This window comes from Tursiops truncatus, chromosome 11 (assembly GCF_011762595.2).
Source record: "Tursiops truncatus isolate mTurTru1 chromosome 11, mTurTru1.mat.Y, whole genome shotgun sequence".
Classification (NCBI taxonomy): domain Eukaryota; kingdom Metazoa; phylum Chordata; class Mammalia; order Artiodactyla; family Delphinidae; genus Tursiops; species Tursiops truncatus.
This window is the reverse complement of record NC_047044.1, coordinates 19,494,127-19,506,801: the sequence shown is the minus strand read 5'-3', so window position 1 is coordinate 19,506,801 and position 12,675 is coordinate 19,494,127. Positions and strand designations below refer to the sequence as shown.

At 36.5% G+C, this 12,675-nt stretch overlaps 1 protein-coding gene across 2 annotated transcripts in view; it reads right to left on the bottom strand.

Annotated features, from left to right (window-relative positions):
• Positions 1 to 219: 219 nt before the first annotated feature.
• The window catches only part of NUP37 (nucleoporin 37), a 41,129-nt gene continuing 28,673 nt past the window's right edge, over positions 220 to 12,675 (bottom strand). Inside the window, exons 6-11 of one of the 2 annotated variants that reach the window (XM_073788279.1) lie at positions 10,396 to 10,486; positions 3,840 to 4,021; positions 3,310 to 3,360; positions 1,194 to 1,287; positions 777 to 978; positions 220 to 485 (exon numbers count right to left, since the gene is read on the bottom strand). In XM_073788279.1, coding sequence (XP_073644380.1) covers positions 820 to 978; positions 1,194 to 1,287; positions 3,310 to 3,360; positions 3,840 to 4,021; positions 10,396 to 10,486 — 577 coding nt within the window. In that variant the 3' untranslated portion in view covers positions 220 to 485; positions 777 to 819. The remainder of the gene's footprint in view (positions 486 to 776; positions 979 to 1,193; positions 1,288 to 3,309; positions 3,361 to 3,839; positions 4,022 to 10,395; positions 10,487 to 12,675) is intronic. The other variant, XM_004319054.4, reaches the window with a different exon arrangement.

The window sequence follows — 12,675 nt, the reverse complement described above, 5'->3', positions numbered from 1 at the left end:
ACACTGAAAGGAGACCTTTTTTCCTTTTGTAAATGTTTGTGTCTTTGAGAATTAGGAACAGTATGTATTTAAGGTATAGAAGATAGGATACACTTTGGAAAGTCCTGTGATAAAGTCAAAAACATTACGTTTCCTTAATCATCTCTTTTCCAGAGCTGCTGAGTCAACTGTAGTCTTAAAGATGACTAAAAAAAAAATACACAGAATAGAGTAGGAAAATAATTTTTAAACCATCAACATTTTATTTAAAAAAAGCAACAACTGGAACATTTCTAGATCTTACAGTATATATTTGATACAAAAATAAGGAATTCTCCAAAATACGTACTAAAAATACAGTTTTATGGATCTAGGTACACAGAAAATTTATTTTACATTTCAGTCACCCAAAATAACAGCTTGTGGTCTCCTCCGATTGCACATAGTGGGAGAGTTCTATGCCAGGAAAGGCCAGATCCAACGGCTACAGAACCAACGAGGATGGGCTATAGAATATGTGAAGAATTAAAGAAGCTCAATACATTACCAACATTAATAAATAAAAATTACACTTCAAAAATAAGAAATGCATTGAAAAATTGTCTTTTTTTTTTATAGTGGAAACAGAATTAAAAAATGTGCTCCCTCATAGGTGAAATACACATTAGAAGGATACAAATAATCTGAATAATTGGTGCAGTCCAGACTCAAACATTTTTGCAGTCTAAACCAACCAAGCAAGCAAAATTACTACATTTAAATGAAGAAGGAAATAGAAGAAATAAAATGTTTCTTACATGAATATTGGCAAAAAGCCTGTTACCACTGGTGATTTAAACATCAAAAAATGCTTTCTCGGGCTTCCCTGGTGGCACAGTGGTTGAGAGTCCGCCTGCCGATGCAGGGGACACGGGTTCGTGCCCCGGTCTGGGAAGATCCCACATGCCGCGGAGCGGCTGGGCCCGTGAGCCATGGCCGCTGAGCATGCGCGTCCGGAGCCTGTGCTCCACAACGGGAGAGGTCACAACAGTGAGGGGCACGCGTACGCAAAAAAAAAAAAAAAAAAAAAAAAAATGCTTTCTCTTTCCAATTGAAGCAGGTAATAGATATTCATAAATGTTTTAGTTACACATTACAAATCTGGGGGGCTATAACGAGAAAAGTAGAAAACACAAATTTAAAACCACATATGCCACCAAACATCTCCACATTACCTGAGGGTGTCCTAAATGATGAATTTGAAACTGGCTTGCCATTTTGCCAGGATAACCAGTGGTTGCAAACAAGTTTTCATTAATTGTGGACCACCTAAGAAAAGACAAAGGATGAAAAGCAGTACAGAATCCTACAGACAACTATACGTTTTTCTAAGATTGGCTATTTCTTTTTATACAAAAATGATAATTTTATAACCCTAAATTTGATAATATGGCTTTACAATCAGACTGGGAATTCCAGGGAAGTTAGCTATAAATACTTTCCCATTCTGTGAATATTTATTAAGTGCTTATCATGTGCCACTTTGTTAAATTACAAAGTTACACAAGGTTAGCAGTTCCTTATAACGAAAAGGCTGACAGTATGATAGGAGATACAAACAAGGAATCAGACAGAAAATATTTCACAGTACAATACATTAAAAAAAACCCATACATTTAATGTTCTTATTGACATTTGTTTTAAAATTAGTGACAAACTTATGAGTTTAAACTCCTTGGAATGATGCAAACACCTGGAATATATAGATGTTTAAATATTCAAGTATTAAGGCATCACAGATATTGGAATATAATGAATGATCAAGTGTTAATGGAGCTCCAGCAACAAGCCCAGCACTATAGTAAGTGCAGTAGGGGAGGTACAGGGGGAAAAAAAGATTCCTTGACAAAAAACAAACAAACAAAAAACCCGCTAAAGTCTAGTTATTATTTTAATGTGTGGCAGACATTATGAGTTCTTGTCCAACAGCCAGCCAGTCTGCCTCTTTTCTGTGCTAACTGAACCCCAACTATGTTCTGGCACAATGTGTCTAACCCCAAGGGATGAGACACAACTGGTATAAGGCAAAGATAGCAATTCCCAATAAAATGGGTGCTCCTTCGTCTCCACTTATTTTGGACAATGTGGTATGAGGCTATGGTGCCTGGAACTCTGGCAGTCAGAGTTCTGACTGGGAAGCAAGAAGCCAAAGCCTGTCGTTGAGGATGGCAGAGGGGAAGGTCTGAACTCTTAATGACATCAGTGAGCTACTAAACCAATCCTCAGGCCACCTCCTCCAGACTTAGGTACCATAGTTCGTTGATTTTCTTTTTAGCAACTGGAAGAAAAATGTTGAAAACTGAAGTATAGTTGATTTACAATATCGTGCTAGTTTCAGGGATACAGAACGGTGATTCAGTTACAAATACATATATGTATATATGTATTTCTTTCCCTTATAAGTTATTCCAAAATATTGAGTATAGTTCTCTATGCTATATAGTAGGTCCTTGTTGGTTATCTATTTTATATATAGTACTGTGTATGTGTTAATCCCAAACTCCTAATTTATCCCTCCCCCACCCCCCTTTCCCCTTTGGTAACCACAAGTTTGTTGTCTATGTCTGTGAGTCTACAGTTTGTTGATTTTAAAATGTGTATTTGCTCACATCTCTGAAATCAGGATGCATCTTATAATCTATGGCATTCTTACATTTAGTTGAATATATTTTTTCTTAGGAATACATAAAATAATAGTGTTTTATTGGGGGTATTTTAGATTTGATGAAATACAGTGTATAATAAATGTTCTACTGACTTTAGTCTCTGTTAGTAAATTTTCCTGAGGCCGAAAGCACCCTAATAACTATACTATACAATGCAGTATTACATAAAAATGAATGAAAAAGAACAAGTACCTTAATTTACATGGAAAAAAGGTCACAGATATATAATATCCAGTGTGTTCTCATTTAAAGAACAACAATGTAGTTCATATGCATAAATGTGGGTCCACCTACATTTTACGTCTTTATCAGCACAAAAAGTAAGAAAGCATATGCTCCAAACTGTTGAGGTGGCATTGGTGAGGTGGCATTGGTGGGGTGGCAACATTTTGTATTTTATAAAAATTTTCAAAGAATATATTGGAAAACAATCTCTCACCCAGACCAAAAGACAAAAGCAAAGACTTAGTAAAGTAAAACATCCATTTATAAAAGAATCAGAGAAAAAGAAAAAAATCAGTGTAAAGGAGAGGACTGGGAAAGTATTCCAGGAGTTGGTGCAGCATGAGCAAAGTAGCCAAATTCAGAAAATGAAATTATAACCCCAACAAAAATGGTACATTACCTGAATAAGCAGGCTCGATCCATGTGGACAGGTCTCTTATCTTGAGGGTAACTAAAAGATAATATTTTATGTTTTATGAATTATGTGTTGGTCTTAAGTAGAGGGACTTAAGGTTTAAAAAGTATTTTCTCTTTAAGGAACACAATGCCCAAGATATGTAAACTGTGGCAAAATTCCAAATAAGCACTGAATTAAAATAGCTGAAATATGATAAAGACATAAACATGATTTAGAACCATTGCAGAACACCATCATTCAACATGGTCAGTGTTTTTTCTTCTTTTTTTTAACATAAGTAAACACTGCTCAGATCAAAGATCTCCTCCTCTGCCATTTTTCTTTGTTATTCTCAAAGTAAATCTGTAAAAGCCATCTCTGTTACATAAAAGCCCATAGCTCTGGCCCTTCTACAGGAAAGACTTGTTTTTGCTCTATAGTGTGGCCCAGGTATACAAGAATGGGTCAATGGATCATATAGCAATAGTGACTGATTTTTTGGTAAGCAATAGATAAATATACTAAGGAAGTACCTGGACCGAGTAATATCCCAAATTAACCAATCATTCCCTGCAACAGCTCCAACTTTGAAGGTGTTTTTTAAGCACCAGTGTGCTGACATTAATGGCATCTGTTCTGATTCAAGAGATAAAATAGCCTGTTGAGCCAAAAGATCATAAAACCGAATTGTTCCATTCTTCTCTGCAACCATCAACTGTAAGACAGAAAAATAAAGAAAATCCAACCACCTAATGTACTAAATCTGAGAAGGAGGCAGAGATTCAATGTCATACATATAGTAAAATGTAAACATTTGCATATATTACAAATCGGAGATCAAATGCAAAGGAAATAAGACAAGCCTAGGTAAAAATCTCTATCAAATATTAAAAAATCTCATAGAAAATGGGCAAAAGACAGACATAAGAAAATTGGATACAATTTAAAATGATTATGTATGGTCACCAGGAAGAAGAGATCAGCCTAAAGATTCATTCTGGGTAAATTATACATACATACACATACACACACACACACACACACACACACACACACACACACACACAAACACGAGTTATTCACAGTAGGTAAGGTTCTATAAAGTTGCTGCAAACACTGAATTAGTGGGTATCAAACCACTGATCCTAAAGGAAATTAAAGGGTTCAGTTCTGAGTCTCTGATCACATTTTTGTCAACAGATCAATACATAATCTTGTGTGTTTCTGTTTAAAGACGTCTTATTTGGGCTTCCCTGGTGGCGCAGTGGTTGACAATCTGCCTGCCGATGCAGTGGATACGGGTTCGTGCCCCGGTCCGGGAAGATCCCACATGCCGCGGAGCGGCTGGGCCCGAGAGCCATGGCTGCTGAGCCTGCACGTCCGGAGCCTGTGCTCCACAACGGGAGAGGCCGCAACAGTGAGAGGCCCGCGTACCGCAAAAAAAAAAAAAAAGAAAAAAAAAATAAAGATGTCTTATTTAATACATGTTGATTCATTAACACAGAACTCACAGAGAGCAGCACTGTAACTCATGCCTGAACAAAGCTTACCTAACACGTATTTTCTCCATAAGGCATATCAGAGCCTTCCTGCACTTAGAAACACTAGGTAGCTCTTTAGCAGTGTGCTTGGGGGCCATTTTACACAGTGAAAGAAACTCAACAAAAAGCATAAAAATGTGGCACTAAATAGACTATGAAGAGGATACTTGTTTACAGTATGAGAGCTAAAACAAGAAGGCAGAGTACTGCCTTATTCAGCCTTAGCTGGGAATGTGCACATTAGCCAACTCAAATTTTTTGTTGCTCTGTGCATGTCTGTGACTGTCAAAGTCTGATGGTATTGATTTTGGGGTTACAAATAAATTTTAGTGAGTAGGCAAATTTGCAAGTGTGGAATCTGTGGATAATGAAGATCTACTGTATACACACATGTATATGTAAAACACTATGTTATGTTCAATAGAAGTCCATGGTAAAAAACATGATCCTGGATCTCAAGAAACTTTCCATCTAGAGAAGAGGTGAAAAAAAACTGATCATAATTTTAGGCGAAATATAGTGGGATGCAAAAGAAGTAGTGATTATTTAGAACATGGGTAGTCTTTAAAATTAGGGGATTCTTAAGAGAAAAGGTGGAATTTAAAACTATCCTCGGAGGGCTTCCCTGGTGGCGCAGTGGTTGAGGGGCCCATGAGCCATGGCAGCTGAGCCTGTGCGTCCGGAGCCTGTGCTCCGCAACGGGAGAGGCCACAACAGTGAGAGGCCTGCGTACTGCAAAACCAAAAAAAAACCAACAAAAAAACCCCAAACTATTCTCGAGACTTCCCTGGTGGTCCAGTGGTTAGGACTTCGTCTTGCAATGCAGGGAATGCAGGTTAGATCCGGGTTGAGGAGCTAAGATCCCACATGCCTCGGGGCCAAAGAACCAACAGAAGAAACAGAAGCAATATTGTAACAAGTTCAATAAAGACTTAAAAAAAATTGGTCCAATTCAAAAAATCTTTTAAAAAATAAATAAAACTATTCTCAATAACAGGAAGCCGATGACAAATATACAACAAAAACAAGTGCAACATTAAGCTTTACATGCCCTGCCTTATTTAATCCTTGTAACCACTATCTGAGGAAATTGCTATCATTAATCCCATTTTTCAGAAAGGAGACTAAGGTGCAGAGTGATTAACTAACTTGAAGATCTCACCACTAGCCTGTGGCAGGGGCTGGATTTGAACTCAGGTCTGAACCCAGGTCTAACTACAGTGCACATATTCCTTACTACAAGCCTAGATTATCAAGATTGGTAAGTGGTCTGGTGTGCTATGTATAGTCAAGGGTGGGGAAGGACGGGAAATGGGAGAACAAGGAAGACTTACTTGGACGTAGTAAAAATACTTGAGACTTTGAGCCTGTCTATAAAAATCTTGAGAATTTCAGGTATAACTTATGAACAATGGAAGGGCCAAGTCTATCTGGCCCAGGACCTAAGCTAGGAGAGCCAATAAAGCATGGCAGGTTACGAGTGCAGCTTCTTCAGTCAGGCTACCTGGTTCCGCTCTCAGGAGCTATAAGATCTTGAGCACACAGGGCTAATACAGTATCTGCTTCACAGGGCTGTTGGGGAGGATGGTACCAGTTAATACAGTTGACCCTTGAATAAGATGGGGACAGCCTTAGGGCAACTGACCCTTTGCACTGTTGAAAATCTGTATATAACTTATAGTTGGCCCTCTGTATCTGCGGTTCCTCCCTATTCACGGTTCCTGCATCTGCAGTTTCAACCAACCAAAGATCATTTAGTATTGTAGTATTTACTACTGAAAAAAAAATCTGTGTATAAGTGGATCTGTGTAGTTCAAATCCATGTTGTTCAAGGGTCAACTGTACATGTTAAAGTGCTTAGAACTGCTTTAGCACAGAGTAGGCACTCAGAAAACATTAGCTATTATAGTTTGAAGTCAGACTGAAAACTACTTTCTAGCAAAAAAAATTTATTTTGGTTATTTACTGTTTCTAAAACTGTGCTCAATGGTGACTTTTTTTTTGTTGTTGTTGAAAGAGCAGATAGAGTAAAAAAGTTAATTTTTTAAGTTTCAGAATTGCTGGATCTAAAAACATTACAGGGGAATTCTTCTTGTAGGACTTTTCAGAACCATAAACAATAATTTGTACTGACTTTTCACAGGGGAAATATCTCAAATGGCAAGGAACACTGTAGTACTTGAATCAGACTGAGGTCAAATCTGTGACTGTGTGATCTAGGGCAAATTAATCTTTTGGTGCTTCAGTTTTCTTACCTACAAAATAGACAGAATAATGCTACCTACCTGAGAGTATTTGTGAGATTACATGAGAGAACTTACATGAAGTACTCAGCACAGCTCCTGGCACTGAGAAAGCATTCAACAAATGTTGATTGTTACACCTCATTTCATTTAGTGGCTCTAACCTCTTTTCTCTTAGAGTCAGAGAAAAGGATGTCCTCAGTCCCAACTCTCTGATCCCACGCCATCCTAAATGCTTGCTTCTGTTATTACCTGCTGAAATCCTAGCTCCAACTGTGGTTTATTGGATTTAAGAGCTTCGCTTCTAGAGATCTTCTGACTTTTGTAACTTGATGATGATGATGATGTATCACCATGAGCCTTGTGGGATCCCCGACCAGGGATCAAACCCAGGCCCCGGCAGTGAAAGTGCTGAGTCCTAACCACTGGACTGCCAGGGTATTCCCTATAACTTTATTATTAAATGCTAGTGTTTGCTTTGTGCTTTCCACATTACATGGCTCTTTTGTGTACTTTATATCTTACAGATTTTCATAAGAATTTTATGATATAGGTGATCATGAACCCATCTCTCTTTCTTCTCTGGCTCCCTCATTTTCATCAAGACCAAGGATAACAAAACAAAATTCTGGGCTTCATCTGATATGGCAGACCAATGAGAACCACTAGATTGTTTCAGTAGTAATAATAGTGTCAACAATGACAAGCAGCTGAAATTGACTGAGTGCTTATTATGTATCAGGTTTTCTTTTAAGGACTTTATAAGTGTTCACTCATTTAATCTTCATGAGCTTCCGTTTTACAAGATGAGGAATTGAAGGTAGTGATTGAGAGAAGTTTTGTAACTTGCCAGAGATCATACAGCTAGTAACTGGTAAAACTGGGATTTGACTGTGGGTAGTTAACTCAAGAGTCCATACCTTTAACTGCTACTCTGTGTTGCCTTTCTGTAATTTTAGGTTTTTGAGTTTAGTAGTGACACGATGAAACTGATATTTAAATATTAGTCTAACTAAAGTACGCAAGAAGAATCAGATTGAAGAGCCAAAGATTTTAGAAACAAGGATTGGCAAGGATGACTTGTGAGAATAGAAAGGTGAGGAATACACATTAATGACCAAGAGGAATGTATTGTAGTGACAGTGAAGAAAAACTTAAAAGACCTGGAAACATTTGCATATAGGAAAGGAAGATACCAAAGATGATTTCAGGATATTGAGTTGATGTGATTTAGAGCAGGGACTTCCCAACATTCTGAAGTCATGGAAACAAGAAAAAAAAAGGAGATGGGGTGGGGCGAAATTTCAGTGTTATATAGAAGAATAATAGAAATTAACTTAAAGCATACGGAAGAAAGGGATCTCAAATAACCATAAATTAAGATATAAGTTTTGGGATATGGGTTATAATAAACATCTAGGTCACAGTTTTTGGGTTTTTTTTAGGTCACAGTTTTAAAAAGTAGCCTATGATATTTATACATGGTAATATTAACATTTTGGTAGATTCCTTGATAATGCTTCAAGTAGACTGACTCACTGCTACAGGGGAGAAATCTAGACATAAAATTTAGGACCTGGATTCAGAAATAACATTTACTTACACATGGAAATAATCCCTATATATGTAATATGAATAAATTAGAAAACTGCACTCATGTACACATACAGAATATAATTCTACTGATAAAATATCCAACAGGCCTGAAACAAGTTTTCATGGAATCCCAGAGAACACACTTATGTAGTCTGGGGCATCTTGGCTCAGGATTATCTTGAAGGCTGTGAGCAGATGGGATTAAAACTTATGTCATCATTCTACTTAACAAGATTTTGATTCCAACACTTAAAATCTGTGTAACTGTATATACATGTTTTTCTTACTTATAAGTCAGTGTGTAACTCAATGACAAGGACTTTATTCATTCCTTTATCCTCTATTATAATAAAGGGTATAGTGTGGGTGAGAACTACCCCTTACAACAATTTACAAATACATGGTTAAAGAAGAATTAGCAGTGGAGGAAGAAAAAGGGAATATACACGCATAGATGCTTAAGGGGACTAGAATAATGCAGCTTTAAAGACCAAGTGAGCGGGGTTTCAAGGCAGAAGTGATCAATAGTATAAAAAGCTGCCTTGAGACTAAGAATGGAAGAAAAGCCCATTGGATTTGTTAAAAATATCACTGATGACTTCTGAGAGAATAGAGGAGACTGAATAAGATTAAAGAGTTAGATCAAGGGATAGGGAAAGAGGAACTGAAGTTAAGAGGTGTAAGTGATGGGTTCAAATATTCAGAAATAAAAGGTGTGAAGAAGATAGACTAAAAAGGGGAAACAGAAGAACGTAATGGTTAAGAGTAAGACATGTGGAGGAGGTTGCTTGGGTACACATGCGAATTTTTCCAGTTAGTAGCTGTGTGAACTTGGGTAAGTTACTTAACTTCTCTGAGCTTTGTTTTCCTTATCTGTGAAATGAGATCATCACAGTACCCATCTCATAAGGTTGCCATGTGGGTTAAATGACCTAACTTAATATGAAATGCTGACAATGAGCCAAGCACATATAGGTACTATGTAAGTTTCTGCCATGATTAATCAAGGTTACCTTTTTGTGCAAGTGTGAGGACAGAAAAGAGTCACGGAGAAGTATGAAGACATTAGAGGGCTATGAAAAGCAGGATGCCTAAGAACTAACATGAACTCTAGACAGTGGAAGGACTAACTTTGAGAAGATGAACGTGGCAACTTCTTAGATCCTAGGGAAGGATAAAATAGAGCAATGCCCAAGAGAAGATACTGGCAAATGAGAGAACTCTTGGTGAATGGCTCCTATCTTCTCCATGAAATTGAGTTAAGGTCAATTGATAATAACTCACAGTATATTTTTGAATTTTAGAAAGCTTTACTATGAATAGGAATTGAACACCACTGCAGCTAGGTCAAATTTGCCTTATGCCACTGATGCTTTCTGTTTACACACTATGGCTCACAAGCATGGATTTAACTTTTTTTAAACAAATACTGCTTACTAGTTAGTCTAGGCATTAGTTTTTAGATCATAACCTATCAGAGGGCATGAAAAGTGTACTCTGAATAAATGCCATTTATAGATGATGGTTGTCAAATAAGAACTTAACTGCAGAGAACTTTTAAGGTTCTAGATTAATCCAAATGCATTTGTGCCAATTAAGAGTCTCCGAGGTGGAAAAAGTCATTGATTTTTCTCCTCTATGTGTGCAAATATTATACATGTATATGTCTTTTCAGCTTGACAGAAGAAAGCTAAGTTATAAATAATAACCTTAAAACTTTCCTCAGGATGCCAGCACACACTCATTCCAGGGGAATGAAGAAGAAAATGAGCTGTCTGTATTCCTTCCAAGTTCCAAATCCTAATAAAAGAATAGGAGTATAATGTTAAAGTTTTGATAATTACTAAAAAATGAAATTTCTATAAATTTATTCAAAGCTATCAACTAGAGATTATAGGGTAGACATCTGTATTTAAAGCATATCCTTTAAAGAAAATTATAACAAAATTATAATTATTTTAGAAAATGTAAAAGTAGTATGAAGAATTTAAGTTTTATCACACTCAATAATGGAAAAACAGTTACATACATTTTCTCTCTAATTAATCTAGTATAGCAACACTGTAACACAGTAACCAAATTAAATTATTCATGAACTCTTATTTTGTGGACAGGATCTTGAAGTTTCTAGGTCACTAATCACGTTGCATTCCAACTTCAGTAGTCACTTCGATTAACAATAATTTCTACCAGGGGTGCTTAAAACATATACCTGTACCCCCCTCCCCTACCCCAGTGCTCCCATTTTAAAAATAGCATATAAAGAAGCTAGTATGAAGTGATGTGAATTTAGGGAGATAGTAATTTCCCAGTGGCTTATTCCTTCTGCCTTTGAGTTCCCATGCCAGGGGCTACTTCTTATCTTTTACCTTTTCTGATCTGGCTCACTTCCCCAGTTCTTCTCAAATGGGGCCTTGACTGCTAGCTACCAGATTAAAGGATAGAAGGGCTGAAGGAACAAGCACCTGGCTCCTCCTACTCTCCCTCTCCTCAATACTTACAAATCCATAGTAACAACAACCAACCTACTCAAGTTCCGTCTCAATTTTTTTCCCATACCCAGAGTGGAGATCAACATTCAGAAGTCTCAGTAATGGCTCTGTTGTGAGAAGTCCTATTCCCCAACCAGACTGCTCATTTCTAGCTCATTCTTCACACTCAGCTATTGTTATATCTCACTGGTACAGAGTGTGGCAGAGTTAGCATGGCAGGAGACAGAAGGTGATGGGTGGCTGGCAAAGTACCCAAACAGTCTGGTCCTTAAGAACCGAATGCATTCATTAGAATGCCCTGGACTTTTTCTTCTAGGTTTTATAGTTCATTAGGGACCATAAAACAATTTCAAGAAACTTAGAGAATGTGTTTTTAAAGTTGAGGCAAACTTTTATTTCAAAGAAAGAAGACATATTTATTGGACAATGCCACTACTATTCTGTGCCAAACCACATCATTTAACATTTTTTTTCCTTTTTATAGAAATTACAGGATCTCCAATCTTGAAATATCCTAGTTACATGTAAACTAACAAAGACGTTTTTAAAAATGATTATCTACTTGATTAAATAATTTAGCAGCATACACTTTTCTCTTGCCAAATCAACACTTTTATCTGTATTTACTATACAGAGAGACAATTACAATTTAATTGAAGAGGGGAATCACATTTACCACGGGTTTATTCAATTGTGTTTCACTTCCCACAATAAATAAGATTATTAGTTATGGCAACTGAATATTTCTTTCTTCTCTATTGCCTTTTACATAATAAAGTGCTGGGCTAGCATATATTTTACCCCTTTTGAAACAGCAAAAAATTGTCTTGCATATTCAGTGAATCCATGAGAGAATGGTTTAAAGGCTCCATTCTTTTGATCTTATTCTAACATGTATTTGATTTTTGTTTGCTATTATAGTGAATAAATACATACAGAATATTTTCATGATTTTTTCCTTTTCAAATGAAGGAAACCAAACATTTAAAAAAACACGGATAAAGATATTCTATAAAACAGGTCAATTAATAAAGTATATTCCTGTCCAATGAACCACATTTTAGTCTAATTTTTAAACAGTACTTAACCTGAACAGAACCTGACATATTTTTTGGGGGGAAAAAAAACCAAACACAAACCACCAACAAAAACTGATTTAAAAATGAGGAGGGTAATCCAAATTACTTTCCAGGACTAGGATAAAATGATTTACAGCTTATAATTATATGCTTATTATATAATTTTCAGCAGTTGCATCATCCAAGTACTAAATACGCAAAATACAACAAATTGGGCTGAAATGAGTTATCATAACTAAATTAGCTACAGATGGTACACTTTAAGTTGTTAAGTTTTATTTCCCTTTTTGATAGATTCCATAATTAAGCTCTTCTTAAATCCTTTTGTGGAGCTCAACTTATTTTCCTGTGTCTTTACTGCATGTCTCATCTAGTTAATATTAGTTCCATCAGATGAAGTCACATTCCTCTTTTTTTG